General features: G+C 36.0%; 1 gene segment (V, D, J or C); it reads right to left on the bottom strand.

Annotated features, from left to right (window-relative positions):
• Positions 1-13,152: 13,152 nt before the first annotated feature.
• On the bottom strand, positions 13,153-13,788 carry LOC118826457. The segment is given in 2 exon segments: positions 13,153-13,582; positions 13,722-13,788. Coding segments are annotated over 2 exon segments (438 nt in total).
• Between the last annotated feature and the right edge of the window lie 12,420 nt (positions 13,789-26,208).

Genomic DNA, 26,208 nt, shown 5'->3' on the forward strand with positions numbered 1-26,208 from the left:
GCACCAAACTCTGTCATTAACTCCAGTGAATATTCATCACTTCTCAGAATGTATTAGGGAAAGTCATTCCATCTCTGAATGTAACAGAAGAGCTCTGGTTGGGTTGAAGCTGTTTGATAATTGCCATCTAATGTCACTGATTTTCTTTCAAATTGAGTCACATCTCTGACTGGCTGTGTCTCTCTCTCTTCTCCACTGCAATCTGTGAAAACAGAACCACAGAACTGTAAAAGAAAAGTGATTTTAAAAAGAGCAGACGTCTCAGCCAGTGTTTCATGGGTTATTGTGGCTGAAAGATAGAAAGAACAAGAGCAAACAAACTGACTGAAGAAAAAGGAGGAGCTCATGGAGCTCAGAACTACTGACTTACACATAATGTGTGTCTCCCCCTTCTGGCTTTACAGAGCTTCAACATGACTGTAATAATTACAGTATCTGTCATTTATCGTTTGACTGAATCAGAGATTAATTGTATCTTTTCTTACATTTATTTTACTGCATGAATGAGATTATTTCCCATAAATAAAATGTGCTTTGCTTTTAAGAGTAATGCATGTAAAGGTGGTGTCATCAGCACCCAGCAGTACAAACTGAACACAGCTGACTGGATGCCTGGATTTATCAGCAAAACAGTGTTTAAAGATGCAACAAATGTCTTACTAGATCCGTGTGTTGAATTTCTGGACACTTCCCACTAATTATTTGAAACTTGTGAATTTACATAATAGTAGAATCAATTTCTAAAGCAATTTATAAGTCTAGTTGCTACAAAATAATTGTTCTATTACTTTCATATTATTTGAGCATTGACTCCAATTTTTGAACAATGGTTTATACCATTTATCAGTCAAAAGTTTTACTCATTTTAGAATAACAGTAAAGACAGTTATTAGGCAGAGACTAAAAGGTGTTAAACAAACCTTTAAAAATCCTACATTTTAGATTATTTAAAAATTTAGTCCCTTTGCCTTGATGCAGCTTCACACAATCTTGGCATCCTCACAAGTTGCTTCATGAGTTCATGAGAGATTAAGTTAAAATCTTTTGTATTTGTTTGTTTATATTCTTTGTATACTGTGGCATCCTTCAAATCATTCTACATTCTATGGTATTATGACACTTTAAATGCTGTTTCTTTCATTCCAGATCTTTATTCTGCGTACAGGTTTATTTTCAGTCTCTGTAGTGGGAGGTTTTTGTACAGTGTAGCTGGGTTTCCTGTCACTGTGGGCCTCAGAGCGCAGTAGTAGAGTGCAGAGTCTGATACTTCAGTAGAAGAGATCGACAGATTTACAGGTTTATTCTCTTCAGCTTCAGCAGACATACGAGGAGGAAGAGGATCACTCATACCCCCACGAGGGTAAATGTACAGGAGAAACTCTGGTCTGGATCTGGGAAACTGACGATACCACTGAAGAGGGTCATTAGTGCCGCTGGTACTGTAGTTGCAGGAGAGAGTAACTTTATCTCCCTCTGAAACATACATTTCTCCTACAAGTGGCACAATTATCTGTGCTGATGTGTCTCCTGGAAATAGTACAAATATTGAACAAAAAAAATCTCTAAAACAACATTCAGAATCTGCCCTAGAGATTTAAAATTTGCCACCTTTTTATTTTTACATATTTCTCATTGTTTCTTACAACGTTATTATAGCTGTCTTACCTAAAAGCATTGCTAGGAGAGAAAGGATAGAGAGCAGCATGTTGATAGAGATGTGAAGTGACTGAGAGCAGAGTCAGAGCTGAATGGGATTAGTGTAGCTCTCTGCTGAGATACACAGCTCCACCCATAATGCAGCTGATATGCTTAAACACTTATGCTTATACTGCTGCCATGACTTATTTCTTTATCTTCTGATTGTTTAGAGTAGAGTTTACACTGATTCTGAAAGAAATCAAGGTTTGTTTGTGTGGATAAACCTCTGCTGTTCCTTGCTTCCATGTAGTAGGTAGTCTGTGTGTGTGTATATGTGTGTATATATATATATATATATATATATATATATATATATATATATATATACAGCAGAATTTATCTGCTGCTTTTACTAATTAATGTCTTAAAAATTACATTTCATGTCTGTTTATTCTTCTTCAAGCTGAATAAAGACACAGAAAAACATCATAATCTTTGTAGAGCGAAATGACTCTAATTCAGTACTGAGTTTCCTCTTCAAGGAGGTCAGTGTGTTGATCCAACAAAGGCTCATAGAGCACCACCTCGGGGGGTGCAAAATGACAGGAAGTAATGTTTTAGAAGTATAGAAAGATTTGTAGAAAGAGATGAAGCCTAGTGTTGCTTCTTAACGAGATTTCAATGAATGTTAATTGTTAGAGTTATGTATTTTTTTATAATATAAATTGTTATTACAGGATTAAGTGGGCTATTGGGCTGCTCTGTCCACACTGGATGCACATATGGATTTGTTGTACTTATATGTTTAGCAAGAAACATCTTAACTAAAGTAAGAGAGAACTGCACAGGCATTTAGCAGATGTGTTAAGGGCAATGCAGTGCATTTAGCTCATTCAGGTGATGCATGCAGTCATATAGAGAAAGTGTTTTTTGACGTGTCTGTACGGAACAGAAAAAGACAATGATGTGTTTTAAAGCGATGATGTGTTTAAAAACAATGTTTAATATTTAAAAATGCATTACACTTTATAGCCATGTTTGTTATGCACTATGAATTGTTAACGTAACACATTGATAGTATTCTTCATAACATATTTAAAAATTGACTTTGAAAGTATTGTTTATTCAAAGTATTTATTTACTCAAAGTATTTATTTTTTATAGAGGCAGAAGAAGTGCATGATAACCATCTTCAAGTGAGCAGAATACAACAAGTCTTTTTTTACCAGAGGCATGTAAAGGATCAGATGGGATTAAAGCAAAATAAACATGTATTCTGGCAGCAAATCAATGCATATCAAGGCTTCTAAACCAATGTTAACTGGCATGTGTGTTTTGCACATTCATGATCAAAAAAGGGTATTTATGTTGATCATGTATTTTAGCTTTTGGCATAACTATAACAAGTTTGATATGTTTTTTTTTTTATTATTATTATTATTATTTCTGTATTGGGTCATTTATTGGACCACTGAGCTCATTTGAGATTAAAAATCCTGTCCAAGATAATAATGATTTTATTAACCCCTTAAATGGCCACGGGCCCACCGGTGGCCCAACGGTTTATTACACACTTCTATAATCTAAGAATAGCCACTTTACATTGAAGTCCCTGTAGTTACTTGCATAATAAGCCTAAGTATGTAATAAGGCTGGGATTTTAAGGGGTTAATATATTCACACATAACAAAAAGTTTTCTTAGGAATTTCAGAATGCATGAAATTGCAGGTAAAATGAAGACAGGTAGGACTTAAAAAGTAGGATTAAAACACTCATACAGACAAGGGCACTTGGATCATGCAGAGGAAAGATTCTGCTTATGGTCATATGATTTTGGTCTTGCATTTTGTTGATTTTAAAATAGCACCACTTTAATGCATAAAGAAGACCCACTTAAGTACTTGAAGAAACACTTATTGTGTTATTTACAAGAGTGTTTAAAGGTATTTAGTAAACAGGAGTATGGAGTTAATATTGTGCTGGAAGGTTCAAATAAAATAATGAACTCCACAAGCAAAATAATAAGTATCAAAATGTCCTAAATATGTTGCAAATACAAATAATGAGAGTTAAATCAAACTTAATTTTTAAAAAAGATTGCTACTCATTTTTACTCATACTGATATAAATGTATTACTAATTTTGCCAGTCTTTACATATATATATATATATATATATATATATATATATATGATACATATAGATATAATATATATAAGGAAGTGATATATGGAATGAACATTGATATATATATACAATGCACTTTGATATATATACAATGAACATTGATATATATGGATTGAACATTGATATATATTGAATGAAAGTCGCTGTTGAAGGGTTGAGGATGGCCAAGAAAAACTGTACATCAATAAATGGGCATTAACAAACTCCAGGTGGAGCTTAAAGAGAGGGAATTCTGATACACAGTGATCCCATGGACAGAGTGACCTGAGAGTGGCTGATATATGATGTGAAGCTACAGATGGGTGGAGTTGTACATAATTTGACATGGTGCAGAAGAAGAGTCAGATGAGGCCATAATTTCTGTTTGAAAAATGCTCTTTTATTGAGAGCAAGGGAAAACAGTGCCACTTGAAAAGCAACTGAAAATTGAGGTAGGTCACTCCTAGCCCTACTCTTTCTTCTGATGGTCACCAAACACAAACACACTCTCCCTAACTCTGAGCTGGACAAAAAATAACAGAGTAAACACATACACACACTGTAACTGAAGAGCAACAACATAGCAACATTAAATAACAATGTATACAGTCTGTTTGTGGGGGGGGAGGGTGCAAGTCTACAACACAAAAGTCCCTCTCTGTCTAAACAAAATATTTTATGAATTATATTATTCATTTTTTCATCTCAATGTTCGATCCATGTACATCAATGTTCATTCAATATATAATTTTCATAATATTATCAATGTTCACTCCATATATATCAATGTTCATTCCATATATATCAAAGTTCATTCTATATATATCAAAGTTCATTCCATATATATCAAAGTTCATTGTATATATATCAATGTTCAATCAAGAGTTATATGGAATGAACATTGATATATATGGAATGAACATTGATATATATGGAATGAACTTTGATATATATGGAATGAACGTTGATATATATGGAATGAACTGATATATGGAGTGAACTGATATATGGAATGAACATTGATATATATGGAGTGAACATTGATATATATTGAATGAAAATTTATATATATTTCCCTTGCTCTAAATAAAAGAGCATTTTTCAAACAGAAATTATGGCCTCATCTGACTCTTCTTCTGCACCATGTCAAATTATGTATATATTGAAACTCCACCCATCTGTAGCTTCACATCATATATCAGCCACTCTCAGGTCACTCTGTCCACGGGATCACTGTGTATAGATACTGGTCACTTTATCAGAATTCCCTCCCTTTAAGCTCCACCTGGAGTTTGTTAATGCCCATTTATTGATGTACAGTTTTTCTTGGCCATCCTCAACCCTTCAACAGCGACTTTCATTCAATATATATCAATGTTCATTCCATATATCAAAGTCATGTATATCATATAGATATCATATATATATATATATATCTATAAATATATATATCATTCCATATATATCAATGTTCATGAAATATTTCCTGTTTGGCTTGCCATAATATATATAATATATATATATATATATATATATATATATATATATATATATATAGAGAGAGAGAGAGAGAGAGAGAGAGAGAGATAAGGATGCTTCTATATCCTCAAATTGTCAGAATGTAGGTTGCATTTTTGGCAAGGTTAGAAAAGTGAAAGTGTCAATGATTCTATATTGTATCAAACAATGTTCTTTAACTTGTAACAAAAGCAGAATTTTTAAAAAGCTTGTCACAAACAACTGTAGAGGTCACTCTGTCCAGTATTAAGCCATTTTATATGCTGCACCTGCAACTTACTGTCTGTAATCTAGGTTTAAATACTCTTCCTGTTCTGTCAGTCCTTGTGACGTCTTGCCTTCTAATCGCAGTTCCGGGCCCTTCTTACTGCTCTGCTCTTCTGTTTCCCCAGATATTTTATGCTATAGTATTCCAGGTTGTTGCTAAGGTATTACTAGGCCATTGCTGTGTTGTCTCTAGAGATTGCTAGGGGGTTGCAAAGTGTTTGTGTATCCACATCTGTTGCGTATATTTTGTGTTTTTGTAATAATTGTGTAATATCTATGTAATAAATGTAATTACTTTGCATTATTGGTTGTGTATGTTTAAAAATATTATAACTGTTATCACTGTGTATTAGGCTCTATATGTTTAACAATTATTTAATTACTGTGCATATGTATGTGAGTCTGTATGTAATGTCAGTATGAGGAGTGTGCATTGTGTCATTATTTGTGGCAGTTAGATTGAAGTTTTCTGCCATTCATTTCTAATGGGAAAAACAAATGGTCTTTGGACCATTGCTGTACAAAATTTGTAGTCAAATCGGACCAAAAAACACAAGCTTGTTATTTCCATTTTAAGGTAAGTATTCATAGTTTTAGGACATTTCCACTTTGAATATTATTTTTTCAAAGTGTACTTTATTTAATGAGGTATAAGTCTATGATTTTTTTTTTTTGGAGATTATTGAGAAAGTTTTGATGTTTAAGTCTTTTTGCCAAAGCCTTTTACAAGCCTGTTATAAAAAAACAGAAGAAAAGATGAAGGCAGAGTGCATAGTTTTAATAATAATAGCTTAATGATGAGTTCAATTAAATCTGATCACATTATGTATTTGAATTTTATGTTTTACCTGTGCTTGTTTAAAAGGGCTTTTGTTGGGATTAGGTCTTTTCTTGATTCCTGCGAAAAGAAAAACTGACTCGAACATATTAGTTTTGTAGAAGTAAGATCTGATATGCATGCAGAACATCAGAATAAGAGAACAACTTTGCCTTTAATCATAATTTCATATACTTATCTAGAAGTGCCTCCACAACATTCCCTTTTGAAACAACTCAACCCCTGACCTCACTGAAGTCTGTGCACATCACTGCCAAGATCTGTAACTGCTGACAGTGGGAAACTTATTCAGGTCTTTGTCTCACCTAAACACTAGCTCAGTTTTCTACATCTTCAATGCCTTTCATTCTTACCTTGTTTTTTTTTTTAAAAACAGACATTTCAGAGACTGTAAGAACAGATAATACATTGTGGTTTGGATGGTACTTTGATCTCTTATGTTCAAAGCAAACAGAAGGTGTGTGAGTTTTTGTAAAGCGCTTCAGAGACTTTGTATCACTGGGCTCCAACTCTAAGAGCACAGTAGTAGAGAGCTGTATCTGCCAGTCTTTACTTCTCTAAGAGTGAGAACAGTGGATGAGCTGGATGCAGTAGACTCAAATCTTCTGTCTGCAGTGTCACTATAACTGACTCCATGATCGGGCGCCTCTCGCAGTAAATACTGTAGAGCTCTGTTAGGATACTGTCTGTACCAGTAGAGATAGACATCATCACTACTTGAGTCATAAGAGCATTTCAGTGTAACAGATTCTCCCTCTTTTTTAAAAACATCAGTCTCTGATCCACTGAAGGTCCAATTTGATCAGCACTAAACACACCTGAAAGAAAAGTAGAATGTAAAGAGTATTTGAAATTATAATAAAATGTCATTGATTAAATACTTCTGAGCACATCTTCACAGTGAATACCTGATGTGATGATGAGAATGATGAGGAGGTTTCTCTTCATTGTGAATATGATCAGATGGAGTCAGTAGTGTGTTTAAGCTCTCAGTGCTCTAATGCTGATCTGTGTGTTAGTGTGAATCTCTCTGAGGTGAGTGCAGTTATGAGAAACTACAACAGGAAACACCTGCTCTGGGGAGCTGCTCCACTGTGCTTTTTGTCTTTGTGGAAGATCAAAATGCAGGACAATAAAGTAGTTTAAAAGACTGAAATTCTCAAATGTGTGACTACTAAATAACAGGCGATGAGCGTAGAACAGCAATTTGTGGCCAAGAAGAAAGACTTTGACAAAATTCTCTTCTGGTTTGAGGAATTTCACATTAGTCTTTGCTGTTGTTTTTTATCATCCAGCTACTGGAACTTTAATTCACTACATTAAACACAATATTCACTTCAACAAAGACAACTAAGATAATAATTTCCTGATTAAAACATGAAATCTATTGTGACAAAGCAAAATATTCAACAGTGGCATTAAATTATACATGTGCTTTATCATGACAAGAGATAAAAGTATTAAAACAGCTAATTATTGGCCAGTTCTTTGTGTTTGGGGTTGATATACTATATTATATATATAATACTGCATGTTTGTGTCATGATGGTTGAATGTGATGATGTCACAGTGGCTCTCAGGTTTCAGTAGTACACAGCAGTTTCATGCACATTTCATCATCATTATCATATAATTGTGTTATGATATAATATTGTGAAACAGTATGAAGTTGCCTTGAACTGGTCAACACTTCAACACTAAAACATGCATTTATGAGATGATAACTTTGCCTTAAAATGTCCAGCCTGTCATGCACCCTCCCCTGATTTGGTGGACGTGTGCATCATTTATAAGACGCAATAGAAACAGTCTATGAAATCCTATGTATTTGTGTTTTTTATTTTATTTTTTATTTAATTTTATTTTATTTTAATACGTAACATGCACACCTACAAGCAAACAGCATATTAGAGTATTATTTATACATCTATGTATGTATGCAATTACACAGCTTTTCACATGCATTTTGCTAAAAGTAATCTTTTTAAAAACTATATATAAATACAAAATATGTTTAGAAAATAATAGAATAATAATGTAACTAAAGACAGTAAGCGGATTTGTTAAGCCAACATAATGAATAGAATACATTTTAAATTAGAGACATGCATGTACTGCTGGGAATGTGTTTTAGTCACAGTGGACCTCAGAACACAGTAGAGTCACACAGCTTCTGTATCAGTGAAACTGAAATACCTGCATCTGATCTTTTATTAAACTCATCATCATTACAGTATGAAATTTCTTCAGCATGTTCACTCAGAATTGGGCAGAACACTTTGAAGAATAGTGAAGGCTGAATACTGAATACATTGTTTATGTTTTCAGTAATATATCCCGTTATAAGGCATAAAAAAGAAAACTATTCAGAATGCATTAGATTACATTAACAATATATCTTTAAACGGCACATGGGAAAACTCAGTTCATTAGTTAAATAGTTAAGTTGGCTCAACGTCTTCTAGATTAAATGGTTTAGTTGGACTAACTCAGTTTTTCACAATGCGTTCCCAAGATTGTTAATTTAGTTACTAAATAATTTAATTACCAAGTAGTTTTAAATTAAAATTTCCACCATATATTTTGAATGACACCAATTTCACTAATTTCAAAACTGGATAAACTGCTGCTGTTGTTTCTCATAACTTTAATGGTAGAAATTTTGTAGGTATCAGTGAATTTATACAGTTTGAAGGCTGTGAATGTAATGTTTACTGTCTCTAGAGGTTGACACCTATTAATTAAGTGACCCTTATTAGTCCCACAATGAGGAAATTTCACCTCCGCAATCTAACCCATCCATGCAGTGAAACACCACATACACACTAGTGAAGACACACACTAGTGGGGCAGTGAGCACACTTGCCTGGAGCGGTGGGTAGCCCTATCCGCAGTGCTCGGGGAGCAGTTAGAGGTTAGGTGCCTTGCTCAAGGGCACCTCAGTCATGTACTGTCGGCCCAGGGGATCGAACCGGCGACCTTCCGGTTGCAAGGCTGGTGCCCTCAGTTCCAGCCCACGACTGTCCCCAAAAAGATGAGAAGGTCCCACTGAGATTTGAATTTGGATCGCTGGATTCAGAGTCCAGAGTGCTCGCCATTACACCATGCAACCAAAGTTAAGGTAAGCTAATGTTCAGGCAGCTGGGCAGTAGGGCTGTTACTGAAAAGGACATTATTAATTGAGTAATCTAAGCTTTATTTTGAGGCTTACTCAAATAATATGATGTTTTAAAATGAACTTAGTTAAACAGTAATGAACTCTGCAATCTTTGAGAGTTTATAAACTACTTTATTAGATGAACTAAAAAGCCTTTTACCATGAAATGCGTGTGGTTTTATGTTAATATTGTTCCTTACACAGTTCACAGAAAGATGTGTAAATGTGCACTAGGAGAACGGAGAACACAATTTTTTTTTGTTTACAGATTATTGCTAATGATGTAATTTCAATGTTGTTTGTGTGGATATACAAAAAAATAACTTGATTACTCAAGTAGTTTTCCAAACATCTATTTATTTACTTTTACATCAATAATTTACTTTATTCAAATTTTTACGTGTACTTGTACTGAAATAATAGCTAAAGTAACAGTACAGCAACAAAACAGTGGCTTTACTTAAGTAGGGATTTTCAGTACTCTTTCCATCACTGCTTTTTGCACTATTATTTATTAGCCTAATAGATCATATGCACATTTTTAATGTGAAGAACAATAAAAAAGCCTTTCCACCACCCTTTTTCAGGAAAGGCAAATTCAAGTTAAAAATGTATTGTAATGTGTGACAAGCTTATTTTGTTCTTCAAGAGAGTGTAATAACAGATCACTTCGGTGCTTGCATTGTGGTTTGGATGGTACTTTGATCTTCTTGTGTTCAAAGCAAACAGAAGGTGTGTGAGTTTTTGTAAAGCGTCTCAGAGACTTTGTATCACTGTGCTCCAACTCTAAGAGCACAGTAGTAGAGAGCTGTATCTGCCAGTCTTAGTTCTCTAACAGTGAGCTCAGTGGAATATCTGGATGCAGTAGACTCAAATCTTCTGTCTGCAGTGTTGCTACCACTCCCTGATCGAGCTCCTCTGTACAGTAAATACTGTAGAGCTCTGTTAGGATACTGTCTGTACCAGTAGAGATAGACATAATCACTACTTGAGTCATAAGAGCATTTCAGTGTAACAGATTCTCCCTCTTTTTTAAAAACATCAGTCTCCTGATCCACTGAAGGTCCAATTTGATCAGCACTAAACACACCTGAAAGAAAAGTAGAATGTAAAGAGTATTTGAAATTATAATAAAATGTCATTGATTAAATACTTCTGAGCATATCTTCACAGTGAATACCTGATGTGATGATGAGAATGATGAGGACGTTTCTCTTCATTGTGAATAAGATCAGATGGAGTCAGTAATGTGTTTAAGCTCTCAGTGCTCTAATGCTGATCTGTGTGTTGGTGAGTGTGAGTCTCTCTGAGGTAAGTGCAGTTATGAGAAACTACAACAGGAAACACCTGCTCTGGGGAGCTGCCCCACTGTGCTTTTTGTCTTTGTGGAAGATCAAAATGCAGGACAATAAAAATAGTTAAGACTTTCTCAATTGTTTGACTACTACATAACAAGTGGCGAGCGTAGAACAGCAATTTGTGGCCAAGAAGAAATACTTTGACAAAATACTCTTCTGTTTGAGGAATTTCACATTGATCTTTGCTGTTGTTTTTATATCCAGCTACTGGAACTTTAATCCACTACACTGAACACACTATTCACTTCAACAAAGACAACTAAGATAATAATTTTCTCACTGAAACATGAAATCTAATGTAACAAAGCAAAATATTCAACAGTGGCATTAAATGGTACATGTGCTTTATCATGACAAAAGACAAAAGCATTAAAACATGAACATATCAGCTAATTCTTGGCCAGTTCTTTGTGTTTATTATATATATATATTTTTTTGTGCATGATGGTTGAATGTGATGATGTCACAGTGGCTCTCAGGTCTCAGTAGTACACAGCAGTTTCATGCACATTTCATCATCATTATCATATAATTGTGCTATGGTATAATATTGTGAAACAGTATGAAGTTGCCTTGAACTGGTCAACACTTCAACACTAAAACATGCATTTATGAAATGATAACTTTGCCTTAAAATGTCCAGCCTGTCATGCACCCTCCCCTGATTTGGTGGACGTGTGCATCATTTATAAGACGCAATAGAAACAGTCTATGAAATCCTATATATTTGTGTTTTTTATTTTATTTTTAATTTAATTTTATTTTATTTTAGTACGTAACATGCACACCTACAAGCAAACAGCATAATAGAGTATTATTTATACATCTGTACATGTATGTATGCAATTACACAGCTTTTCACATGCATTTTGCTAAAAGTAATCTTTTTAAAAACTATATATAAATACGAAATATATTTAGAAAATAATATAATAATAATGTAACTAAAGACAGTAAGTGGATTTGTCAAGCCAACATAATGAATAGAATACATTTTAAATTAGAGACATGCATGTACTGCTCGGAATGTGTTTTAGTCACAGTGGACCTCAGAACACAGTAGAGTCACACAGCTTCTGTATCAGTGAAACTGAAATACCTGCATCTGATCTTTTATTAAACTCATCATCATTACTGTATGAAATTTCTTCAGCATGTTCACTCAGAATTGGGCAGAACACTTTGAAGAATAGTGAAGGCTGAATACTGAATACATTGTTTATGTTTTCAGTAATATATCCTATTACAAGGCATAAAAAAGAAAACTATTCAGAAAGCTTTAGATTACATTAACAATATATCTTTAAAAGGCACATGGGAAAACTCAGTTCACTGCTGCTCCCATAATCCCCTGAGCAGGATTGCCGCTCGTCTCCTGAAGATGAACATGATTTTTTTTCTCATGAAATAAATCAATCAATAAACCAATCCTGTAATCTGTCAACCTAGAAATCTTAAAAATTAGAAACAGGTGTCTAGATACTTAATGACATACTGTGTAAAGTCTCTTTCAAATTCACCTGCATTCACCTGTCATATTAAGCATTATTACTATTTTGTTCAGTAATAACTTTTGCAATACAAGTTTTAGCATCATAAACTGAACACAGTTTTTAGATGTTCATCATTATATGAAGTAGAACATTAAGTTATTAAATAATGAACAATACACTGTATTTATTCACAGTAATTTCTTCTTCCTTGACATTTGATCACCACTTTCTTCATCTGTTGAAAAATAAATATTTTTAACACAAAGGTCTAATGTTGCTTATGAAACCAAACTGTATCCTCATTCACCTGAGATAAAATCTAATGTGAAGGTCTTTAAATTGTCTGTCTTAATTGTTTGGTTCAAAGTCTGCATTTTTTAAGCATGTTCAAAACAGTTCTTTAACAAAAACAACAAAACTGCTTCAGTGTTCAGTAAAGACTAGATGACATCTACCCTCCTGTGGACAGTTTCCCTCATTACCTCTCTGTGTTAGAATATTATTTCACTCTGAGACCACAGACACAGGTATTAATTTAGGTGAGAACTGTGTTCTTAACAATGTAGAGAACTAAATATATTAATCAGTATCATCAGTAATTCAGAGAAATGTAATATTGCCAGTTTAAATGTAAGATCTGTTCAGTATGACATGCAGTGTAAAGTAAATTCTGTTATAAAGTTACAACTTTCAGTTATAATGTTACAAATCTTCATTCTGTAGATATATTTTAAGAAAAATAGCATTATTAATTCACAGGCTTTGTACAGTATCTAATGTTTAAAGTTGTGTATTGTAAGGAGTATAATAAGGGGTTTTTGTACAGTGTAGCCGGGTTTCCTGCCATTGTGGGCCTCAAGGCACAGTAGTAGAGTGCAGAGTCTGATACTGCAGCAGAGGAGATCAACAGATCCACACGCTTGTCTTGATGAAGTTCAACAGACATTCCAGGAGGAGGATCACTCTTAAACCCTTGCAGGTTAATATACAGGAGAAACTCTGGTCTGGATCTGGGAAACTGACGATACCACTGAAGAACATCATTAGTATCACTCGTACTGTAGTTGCAGGACAGAGTTACTTCATCACCCTCTGAAACATGAATTTCTCTTTCCAGTGGTACAACTGTCTGTGCTGATGTGTCTCCTGGAAACAGAACAATTATTGAAGAAATTACATTGGAATCTCTCAAACAACATTCAAATAAATCTGCTATTACAATTTCTACTTTGCTTTTCAGATTTTCTTTTTTCTCACGACAGTTCTGTCATTAAAGTTCTCTTACCTAAAAGCAGTGCTAGGAGAGAAAGGATAGAGAGCAGCATGTTGATAGAGATGTGAAGTGACTGAGAGCAGAGTCAGAGCTGAATGGGATTAGTGTAGCTCTCTGCTGAGACACACAGCTCCACCCATAATGCAGCTCATACACTCAGTCATAATACACTGCTGTCATGCCTCATTTCTTTAGATTTCGCATATAGCTTTACATTAATCTTAATTTAAAGTTTTATGTGGATATTTTGCTCTGATTTTCCATGTTTCTGTATTACAGACACTTTCAATCAGTGTTTAGAATTTTTCATATTTTTGCTATTCAGATATTCTGATCTGTTTCTGACTATTATCTCTTGGGGTTCTTCATTACTAATTTGTCTGGTAATGTTTAATTTATGTTTGTAAGAAAGAAAAAACATGGACAGACTGCGATTTTAACCCCTAAAAGGGGAGTTTTTTGAGCACATAATAATAAACACTTATGCAGCACTAAAGAATGGAGAAATTCCACAAGCTTATGAAGTGTGCAAAACACTACCTGGTATTCAGGGGGTCCCATGTTGGCTGGCTCCTCCAGTGTTGGCTGGCTGCCTATGCACTTGCCATAGCAACACAGATGCTATCTTCAATGGCAACAAAATGTTTGTTTTAACATTTCTTCGTTTGGAAATGCTCTTTTTGAGTTTCTCAATGCTCTCTTCTTCACATTAATTGAGATCTTACTCATCTCCTCTTTTTTTCTCTTTAGTGTGCGAAATGAGTAGCCATTCACTCTTTCCTCCAAACTCTTGGAAAATTGGCAAGTTGTCAGATTTACCAATATGCAACAGCACATTGTATAGTTTTTCAGAGGTATGATGGGCATAGTTACGGTTGCTAGGCTATGAATGATCAATTGGGTAAACCAGTTTGCTAAAGTGCCACTCTGAGGCAGACCAGCACTGCAGCTCTAGTTACTTAAGAAAAATAAAGACAGAGGCTCAATTGTAAGAGAAACAGCTAAATAATGACCTTTTCCCTGAATTTGTCTTAGCAAACCATCCTAAGTTTATTTTCAGGGATCCCCCAGAATTTCAATTTATAAACAAGAGGTGTATCTAACACCTTGAGTTTATGCATCTGTCAGTCTAGTAGTGGTGTTACGATGGTAGGGGGTGTGTTTTTATTACTTTTCAGAGCAACATACCACAGTATATCTGAACCTCACTGCCAATCAGGTGTTCAGTGTGAGAAACTCACATTTACATTTACAGCATTCGGCAGATGCTCTTATCCAGAACGATTTACAAAAAGTGCTTTGTTGTCTACCTAGAGAAAGCATCTTTGCTAGTTACAAATAGGTTAAAGAGGAAGCCAGTCCTGAGCTCAAATATTGCTACAAGCAAAAGCCCATGTTGATACCTAGAGTGACGAATCAAACAGAATCAGATGCTCACAGATATAAACTACAAAGGAGGCTTTACTAGTAGAAGTGCAGTGCAAGTTCGTGGTCAAAAAAACAGGTGTGGGTCAATTCCAGAAAGCAGTTGAGAAACAAAACAATAAACATAACACCAGGCAAACAGTTCCAAACAGGAGAAGGCAAAAACGTGGTCAAAACACAAGCAGAAGGTCTACGTCCAAAATCCAAAATCAGGCAAACAATCCAAAGGGCTGGGCAAAAAGACAAAGTCAAAGAACAAAGGCAAAAGGTCATACATGATAATCAGATACAGGTATAACTGCTCAGTAGATCACGAAAAATGGATGCAATACTTCGCAAGTTACCTAGTCTAAAGCCCGGGCTTAAATACTACACTATAGTAGTCATCTGATCAAAACACAGGTGACATTCATTAGTATTCAGGAGATCGCGAACACGGATAGGAGTTTGAGGTCAGGTAGGGAGTCGTGTGACCTTCCGGAGAGTTCTGGGAGTTTGAGTCCGGCTGTCTATCTTCGTTGATTGGCTGTGTGGAAGTCAGGTGATCTCTGGGAGATCGAGTCCGAATCCCACGAGGCACTCGGTGGATGCGTGACACCTAGAGAAAAAGAAACAGAATTAAACACAGCGCAGTGCAAAACATTTCAATAAGTGCAGTAAAATACATTACAATAAATACTTGCTCACTTATGTGCTGTAAAAAGAGATGTGTCTTCAGTCTGTGACTGCAAGAGAGTCTGCTGTTCGGACAGCCAGTGGGAGTTTGTTCCACAACCTGGGTGCCAGGACAGAGAAAAGTCTTAATGCTTGTCTTCCATGGATCAGAAAGGATGGTGGGTCAAGCCAAGCTGTACTTGAAGCTTGAAGGGCTTGAGGTACAGTTTGAGTTTCGACCATTGCCATTAGGTAGGGAGTGGCTGGTCCATTTTTGGCTTTGTAGCCAAGCATGAGGATTTTAAATCTGATGTGTGCAGCTACAGGAAGCCAGTGAAGGGAGCGCAGCAGTGGAGTGATGTGACTAAGCTTAGGAAGATTAAAGACAAGCCGTGCTGCTGCATTCTAAATGAGTTATAGAGGCTTGATGGCCGCATAGGAAGACCAGCCAAGAGTGAGTTGTAGTAGTCAAGCCTTGAGATGACAAGAGACTGAACTAGCACCTGGGTGGCCTCTTGAGTGAGAAAGGGTCGAATCCTCCAGATGTTGTCCAGGAGAAACCTGCATGACTGAGTCAGGTTCGCAATATGAGCTGGGAACGACAACTGGCCATCCAGAATCACACCAAGACTTCTTGCATCTTCAGACGGAACGATCAGAGAGTTCTCAAATGAGGTGGCAAGACCATGATGATGACCTGTAGTGCCAAGGATGAATAGCAGCTGAGTCTTGCTAGGATTGAGCTTCAGGTGGTGAGCTGCCATCCATAAAGAGATGTCAGTCAGACATGGAGAGATGTAACTGGAAACCTGGGTGTTATAAGGTGGGAAGGAAAGCATTAGTTGACTGTCATCAGCATAGTAGTGGTAAAAGAAGCCATGAGAGGATACTGCATCACCAAGAGTACGAGTGTAAAGTGAAAAGAGAAGAGGACCCAGCACCAAGCCTTGTGGGACATCAATGGAGAGTCTGCACAGAGAGGAGGTGAGGACATCTAGAAGCACTGTATGTTTGACCGTGTCTATGCTGCTGAGAGATGAAGAAGAATCAGAACAGATGACAGTTTGGCTGATCTTGCTGCCTGGAGTTTCTCAGTCACTGCTATAACACCAATTTCTGTTGAGCGTGCCGGTTTGAAGCCAGATTGGTTGGAGTGATAGCGGTCTGTAGCTGTTGACATCAGAGCTGTCAAGCATGGGCTTCTTCAGGATGGGAACTACTCTTGCAGTCTTGAAAGCTTGATGACAAGGAGTTGTTTATGAGAAAAATGATGAAGGGCAGTAGATCAATGGAGATTGACTGGAGCAAGGTGCATGTGATGGGATCCAGTGGGCAGGTGCTTGGATTACTGGATTTGATCAGGACATCATCTGTGGATCGAGGTCTAGTGGAAGAAGTGGAGACAGGGGGGAAAGACTGGCGGATTAGATCAACGTTCGCCTCAAAGAAGATGACAAATTCTTTAGGGGTTAAAGAAGAGGGTGGAATGGAAGGAGGAGGGTTGAGGGGAGAGGAAAAAATGCTAAAGAGCTTATGTGGATGAGATGCTAATGCTTCCAGCTTCCCTCTGTAGAAACATGACGTTGCAGCAGTTTCTTTCAAGTGAGAACTTAACTTCAGCTTGTTTTCCTAGTTACCAAATCTCAATCTAACTGAACTAAACACAATCGAAGAACCCACGAGTGGAGCGTCCACACTAATTTTAGGTCAGGGTCACAAGTGTGGCACAGAATCAGACAGAAGGCTTCTGTGGGTAATGGAATATGACTTTGTGGGTAATATGACAATTTTTGTCATCTAATAAATGATTTTTACTGTACATTTTCAAACTTCACTAAACCATGAAATGTTATCTTATCTAAAGGCTTCCATTAATGTAATGAGAGTGAGTCATTTTTTCAGATTTTCAGTTTTGCTGGTTTCTTTTTGATTTTGTTGAAATGGAGCCACATTCCTCATTTGTGCACAGTGTTTCTCAGTTTACTAGTCAACTCCTGCTGTATTAAGCAAAATAATATGAGAATAATATGATTTTACCAACAGCAACAACTTGTTTGTCTCCTCTATGCAAGCATGGAATATTTAAAAAAGTACATTAGCAGCCAGGAATAATGTCTTAGAGTCACCAGTTTTTTAGATATTTCTGCCTTGTACTGATGAGGTTTCACCACCCTTATAGGACCTCTATATGTAAAATGACATGCTGTAGCCAGCCATAGTCCAACCTTTACCCCATTTATTTTTAACCAGATATTACATGGGTGGTGGACTCATCAGTAGTTACACTGAGTTGATCAGAGTGTTAAACACAAACTCTTCCACTGTAGCTCCACATGCTGGTGTGCATTTAGAGACTGTAGATCTGTTGATGCACAGTTTGTGCTAGCCATCCTCTAGTCCTTCATCAGTGGTGACTTTTTGACCATTACCACTCTTGGCCGGGTGTTTTGGAAGATCGACCACTCTCAACTTAGCAGTGACATTGACACGAGTAAAAAAACGCAGAAACAGTGCTGTGCATGATTCACTCATAACAACACCACACACATTACTATATCGTATCTGTGTCACTGCTGTGCTGGCAATGCTTCACCACCCAGATCATATCTGGTTAGCAGTGGGCCTATGGTGGTCTCTTACCACTGATAGATCCAAAAACTTTGGATGGTGTGTGGATGGCAGTGAAGAATGCATGTGAAGCTGCTTCTTTAGATGACCTAATAGACATTATGAAAGTATGGCAAATAGATGTAACTTTATGAATTCTAGAAGTATAAAGAAGTCACAAAATACTGATAAACACTCCTGTGCCTGTGTCCTTCATTTTATGGTGTTTATCTGTAATAATTATATCAGGAAATGTTTGAGCAATTCTTATTTAATGTGTAATTGACATTTCATTATGTGATGTAAATTACATGTCCTATGATGAAAATATTAGTTGCATTGTCAGCTGCAGTAATAATAACTATACAACTATATAACTATAACTATACTCAAGTTATGCCCTTCAGTATTCAGTAAAGACACTCCTTTTCAAATGCTTTGAATCCAAGTTCATTGAAGAAATAGTTCACTGGATGTTGAGCAGATATCTGATCCTTAAAGCTAAAATGGTAGTAAATCCACTGAGTTCAAGTCAATAAATTCATGAAATGCTATTTCACAGTAATGACTGTAACTCAGTGTGGTTGGTGAACACATATGACAAATATTCACAATTACTCATTCCTTAGTCCTTATAGGGTTTAATTCATGTATTTTACATGAATTCTGTGTGTCATTTTTGTGAAGGAATAGTGGTGAATAATTATATGAATGATAATATTATAACACAAACAAAATTAGAATATTCAGTTCATTGTCTGATACTATCAACATGAATAATAATTTACTCTCTGTTGGAGACACACACACACACACATTGCTGCTGTCAATGTTACATTAATCTCTTATCATCAGTGTGAGCTGAGCTGAGTAGGTTTTTGTTGGAGTTGTGAGTGTTATGTAGTCACAGTGGGCTGCAGAGCACAGTAATACACAGCAGAGTCACTCACACTCAGCTTCTGGATCATCAGTGGAGCTGTTCTTGTGCTGGAATTGAGTTTGGAGTGAAATCTCTCTCTGAACTCTGCTGCTGTATCTCCATCTCCAAATGTACGTTTCAGTAAAATATATATTGGAGAGTGATGATCTTTCTGTTGGTACCACAGCAGAGTTGGACTTAAGCTTGTGGTGTTGTATTCACAATCTAAAGTTACTGTTTCTCTTTCAGATGCCCACTGCTGTCTTCTTGGCTGGAAAACTGTGTCCATTCCTTGACATTCTATGAAGATATTGAAATATGTTAGTGTTTACAAAACTGCAATGTCTGACATGAACAATAAAGCAGTACTTTATTCATGGAGATTATACATTACCTAAAGCACATGCAAGAAGTATTAACAGAGTCCTCAGAAAATGTGTCCTGGTAAAGCAGTTCATCATAAAAACCCATCAACAGCAAACCATGCAAGCTGCTTTCTGTCTGTCTGCCTTCAGGGTTACACGGATACAGATTTCTTGTTTGTTTGCTTAAAGGATGGAGCAGCATTTCTAGGGCTGGAGCTGTGAAATATGTTGTCATGTCCCCCCCTGTTGGTGCATTGACAGTACTTTTTTGTTTTATGCCCGATTAAGCTCAAAAAGGGAAAGATAATCTACTGAGTTTATGTGTAGTGACAGAAAATATCATTGATAATCGAGTGATTGTTTCAAAACACATTAAAGAGCACTTTCATTGTTTGTTTGTTTTTTTTCCCATGATGCATGTTGTTATGGCACTCTAATCATCTGTATTAAGAGAGATTTGAACCTCCTCTACACACTAAAGCTTTATGGCTCTCACACTGAGAACTCCAGTACATTTCTAAAGTGGACTGTTAGAAATTTCACTTTTGTTGGTCTTTTCATAAGTAGTTCATATAAGTAAATAAACTATCAAAGTATTTTGGCAGCAATAACGCTGTAAGAGTTTCCTACTGTTAATGTTATTCTGTACTATGCCGGTCATGCTTTTTGTGAAAGCTGTGAACAAACTGCAGTTTTACTAAAAGAAGTAGAGCAGAATTGTAGTGTAGAATTCACAGCTATCTGTTTCTGTGTATTGTGCTTTCCTTTGTTTCTTGTTTTTGTTTCATTTGGAAGCCAACAGGAGCTTTACTTGGCAAGGGTGAATTTTGATTGGCTTTTGTCTAGAACGCTGATAAAAATACAGCAGTGTTAAAAGACACCACACTAATCACCAAAACAATGTTTTTATAAATAGCTTTTATTTACCATGCAATTTATTTTGCATGGCATATCACTGTCACCATTGAGTTTTATGAATTTAGCCTAGGGTTGTAGTCCAGACCACCTTTGTCAAAGTCTAAGACCATGAGTAGTCGAGTAGTAGACCGGGTCAAGACCGAGACTAAAGGAGGCTGAATCTAAGTTAAGACAGAGTCCAAATGAGAGTAAGATCAAAACCTAAACCTAAAATAACTAAACCTCTTCAAGACCAAGCATTCATTTGTCTTTATCTCCTTCCAATGCAAATTGCTAGAAAAATAAGAAGGAAGGATTTTCTTTCCACAAAACAGTCCAAAAATAACACCATCAAATTCAAATCCGAACAAAATACCTTCTTTTTTACTTACTACTTTACTACTAACACAAATGTGGTATAGTCCACGCCCACTCCGAATGAATGCAACCATTGCGCGCTCTATATAAATACAAGTTTCTGCTCTGAATAAAGGCAACCAGTTCCCATTTTAAATTAAAGCAACCAATGCCCATTCTAAATGAAAGAATCCAATGCCTGCTTTAAATAAATCCAAACAATGCCTACTCTGAATTAATCTAACTAATGTTCACTCTAAATTAATGCAACTAATGTCTGTATTATGACACACAATAAAAATGTGATTAAAAACAGCAGCTTATCTGTATCTGTCTTGATGGCTTAATTAGGTCAATTAATTCTAGTAATCTTCTTTTCTGACAGAAATTAAAGTCAAACTAAAGCCTTTGACATAGCAAAATGGACTGTTTCAATCAATAATGCCACCCATCTGACATCAGTAACCCTTCCCGTCCTTTTAACTGCTTGGATTATCAGAAGGGCATCCAGTGCTTTCTCATCTATCCTGCTATGCTTAAGGTAACTTTTAACGGAGCAACGCATTTTCCTCACTCCCGACGACACTCAACGTTTTATACAGAGCATTTAATTATGCTGGCAGCTAACACATAGACTTTTTCGTTTACCCTGTAATGTTGTAACATGTGTTTAATTTACCTGATTGCCATTCATTGCTTCAGTCCATACTCTTTAAATTGTATGATCTGTATAATGATTATATTGCATTTGCTGAATGGCATCTTTTTTCTGTACAAATTCTATAGATAGCTACAATATATATATATATATATATATATATATATATATATATATATATATATATATATATGTAAACTGAACTTACAAATTATTAGCTCAGGAAGTGGTTACGAGGGTAGATTCTGTTATGCAGTAGTCAAATTAGGCACGATAACATACTGCTTAGCTTCCATCTATGCACCAGACTTATTTGAATCTTCCTTTTTTGATGATATTAAAATCAAACTACTAGCTTTAGGTAATTATCCATTAATTTAAGGAGCTGATCTCAATCTTACCATTTCAGATCTGGATAGATCTGCTACAACTCCCCTCTCATTACACCAGAATGCATCTGCCAGCTATTTCAAAACCTTCATGACCGACCTAAACATTTCAGATCCCTGGCTTTTAAAAAATCCCACTACAAGAGATTTCACTTTTTATTCATGTCGTCATAACTCTTATTCTAGAATTGATTATATCTTTATGTCCCCCAACTTGCTGCCCTTTATCACTCATGCTAGCATACTACCTATACTTATATCTGATCTTGCTCCAGTTCAACTTGTGATATGTAATAATCGAAGTAATGGCAGTGCAAAACGTTGGCGTTTTAGCGTACATCTTCTTCAAGACAAGGAGTTTTTGGCATATCTCAGAAACGAGACCAAGCAATTCATTGATTTAAATATGTTCCCGGATACAAACCCTCAAACAACGTGGGAAGTTACAAAATGTGCAATCAGAGGAAGCTGTATATCTTATTCTACTAGACTTGCCACCATGTGGAAGAATAAAATTATTTCATTAGAAACAAAAATTGCTCAATTACAGACTATGCAAAAATACAAATTTGATCCTCACAGGATTGTCATCATACGTTCTTTAAAGGCTGAATTCAGTGACTTGTCTACTACAAGGGCTGAGTTTGTAGTAAGCTTCTTGCTATTAAACTTAAACAATCTGAGAGATTAGTTTACATAGATGCTATCAAAGGTTCCTCTGATAAGGTGTTTACAAACCCTTCTCAGGTAAACAAAGTTTTTTATGATTTTTATTCTACTCTTTACAAATCCCAAGCCCCTGATGACCCAACAGGCATGCATTCTTTTTTAGATCATTTAAACCTCCCAACTGTCCAGGCAGAGCAATTAGACTCCCCAATTACACTAAGTGAACTGAAATCTGCTGCAGCTTCAATGAAGAAACGCAAATCTCCAGGTCTTGATGGCATACTTCCTGAGCTTCTTCTTGAGCTGTGGGACATAGTGGGCCCATTGCTATTGGACTCCATTAATTATTCTTTACAAATAGGCCATTTTCATAAGGATCAAACTACTGCATTGATCTCACTGCTGCTCAAGCCCGCCAAAAATCCTTTAGACTGTACGAACTACAGACCCCTATCGTTACTAAATGCCGATATCAAAATATATGCAGAAGTTCTCTCTAAAAGACTTGAAGGCTGCCTATCAGATCTCATACATCACGATCAAACTGGATTTATTAAAGGTAGATTTGCTGCAGATAACATTAGGCGTGTCTTACATGTAATTGACGCCAGTGACAGGGATGAGAATAATTCTCAAGCACTTTTTAGCTTGGACGCTATGAAGGCTTTTGACAGACTTGAGTGGCAATATCTGTGGGCAGTGCTCAAGAAGTTTGGTTTTAGGCCCTCTTTTATCAAGATGATTCAAATTCTATACTCTTTTCCAACAGCATGTGTTTCTACAGGACACATTATTTCTTCTCCCTTTGCTCTTGAGAGAGGGACAAGACAAGGTTGCCCCCTTAGTTAAAGCCTATTTATTTTATCTCTCGAACCTTTAGTGGAAGCTGTTAGACAAAACCCGTTAATCATTCCTATTCACATGAACAGTTCATCACATCATATTTCCCTATATGCTGATGATATTATCTTGTTTCTTGAAGATGCCAGTAATTCAGTGCCACAGGCGCTCTCGTTATTCAATAGATTTGGCTTATTTTCAGGATATAAGATAAATTGGGAAAAGTCAATTCTGATGCCCATCGGTCAGTATAATAGTAATTTAAACCTTCCTGGTCATCCGGAGATACAAGTTCAAACATCTGACTTTACATATTTAGGTGTTAAAATGTATCCAAATCTTGCCCTTGTTTGGAAGCACAACTATGCTCATCTCCTTAATAAACTTATTAAGGATATGGAAAAATGGTCTTTACTTTAAATTTCCATGTCTGCGAGGATTTCCATACTTAAAATAAATATCCTCCCTCATATAAATTTTCTGTTTGCAATGCTTCCCCTCTATCCCCCACACAACTTCTTTAATGATATTGAGAAGTTATCCAAAAATTTTATATGGAACAACAAAAGAGCTAAAATCTGCCTAAAATCACCTGGTGGTCTAAATTCATCTGGTGGTCTAGTTATTCCTAATTTTAAATATTATTTTTGGGCTTTTCAGTTAAGAGCCATAAGGTCATGATTTGATTCCACTTCTAAAGTATCGTGGCGAGCAATAGAACAGCAACTTATTTTTTCCCATCAGGCTCCAAGACTTACCCTTTGCTGGTGTTAAACATCGGACCTCACTTCTAAGATATGGCACTATTATTACTTGCTCACAAATCCTCTCCCATATGGTTTAATAATTTTCTTCTGACAGGTTCCAAGCCATTTGTTTTTCCCACTTGGTCTAATAACAACATCCGTATTTTGAATGATATTTTTGGCACCCATGGGCTTTACTCTTTTCAAGAGTTTTCTAACCTTTTCTATAGTCCTAGTACTTCCTATTTTCTGTACCTGAGACTACGCTCTGCACTACGTGCATACGGGGTTCCATGGAATACTAGTTGAAGAACCATTTCTTACTGGATCATCTGTGTAATCATGAATCTTCCCGAGGCTTAGTCTCACATTTGTATGATTTGTTTATTCGATTTAAGAATTCTTCTTTAGGTGCAGTAGAGCTCTGGAATAGAGACCTGTGTACATTCAGAATTTCTGCAAATTGGGACGTGGCATAACATTTTTCTGTCTTCAAAAAATTTGTCTCATCAGTTAATTCACTTTAAATTAGCTCACAGGATTTACATCACTCTTTGCCGTGCTTTTTTGATGAAGCTTTCAAATGACAAAAACTGTAACAGATGTCAGCTGGGTTTAGTTGGAGATTATGTTCATATGTTTTGGTCAGTTGTGAAGGCTTGTGATGGCTGCATGTCATACAAATCTTGTCCGGTTATTTGTCCGTGAACATTCCCTTGTCTCCAGCCTTACTTTAACTTTAATGCTTACTGTACAACAAAAGAAAGTCATGATGGCAGCCCTGACTGCGGCCAAGAAATCAATCTTGAAAGAATGGTTTGAACCTAACCCCCCTTCTTATTTTAGAATGGGCAACTGCCAGTTTCCACAATGCCAAGGCAGCAACAATTCACTTTTGGACTGAGGCCATTAATTATGTTAAGACTCTGTAATCATAGTTGCTTTTGTAGAATGTGTATTAATGTATGATGTACATGTATGTATGTTTGTTTGTACATGTATGTATGTGGATGCCCACCCCCATCCTTCTGTGGTGTTGATAAGCATGAGTGTTGTTTGTGTATTTGCTATCAAAATTAAAAAAAAGTTATTAACAAAAGAAACTACAACAGGAAACTCCTGCTCTGGGGAGCTGCTCCACTGTGCTTTCTGTCTATGTGGAAGATCAAAGCAGAAATAATAGTAGAACCGCAAGCATAAGCTAAAAGATAATGATCAACAAAAACTCAGAGTAATGTATAACAATAACATAAAATTAATTGAAAGGACTATCCAAGCCTGTTAAAAATAAACATTTTATATGGATCTTGTTACACCTGAAATATTTTAATGCAACCATACAGAAAATCTTCAGTGTTAAACTAACTTTCATAAAGTTATCATTACATAAAGTTATTATTACAGAACAATACTGATTGCTTGACATTCAACACCACACAGCACTAAACTCTCAACCTCCACTCTGTAGGAACCACACAGGTCAATTAGTGTCAGCATCACCAGTAACAAATGATGCACATTTTCTCAGTCAAAACATTAAAACCAGGTACAGTTGACCATTTGGCCATTTAGACCAGCTGTTCGATCAGCTTGACTAGCTAATACTATAGAAAGTACAGAGAACAAACATTTGTGGGAAAAAATAAAACAAATATTTATTAATTTATATCACATTAGAATCTTAAATCCTGGCTTATGTTAGCAGTTTTTTAAACAACAACATTAAAGACAATTCGAGGATTGTCTTTAAATTAAACAAGAAATATGGGTAACACTTTATAATAAGGGTACATGAACTGGCAGTGATTAAGGCATTTACTAATGAATAGCTAATCAGAAAGCAATGAGTCATTAATCAGGAATAAATGAATGTCACATATTAACAACCACAAGACTAAATTACTAACACATGTACTAATGAATGAAGATGAAGGTAATAAAAGTTTTATTCAGCACCTGAATTTATTAGGAAT

The sequence above is a fragment of the Colossoma macropomum genome, unplaced genomic scaffold (genome assembly GCF_904425465.1).
Source record: "Colossoma macropomum unplaced genomic scaffold, Colossoma_macropomum, whole genome shotgun sequence".
NCBI classification, from domain to species: domain Eukaryota; kingdom Metazoa; phylum Chordata; class Actinopteri; order Characiformes; family Serrasalmidae; genus Colossoma; species Colossoma macropomum.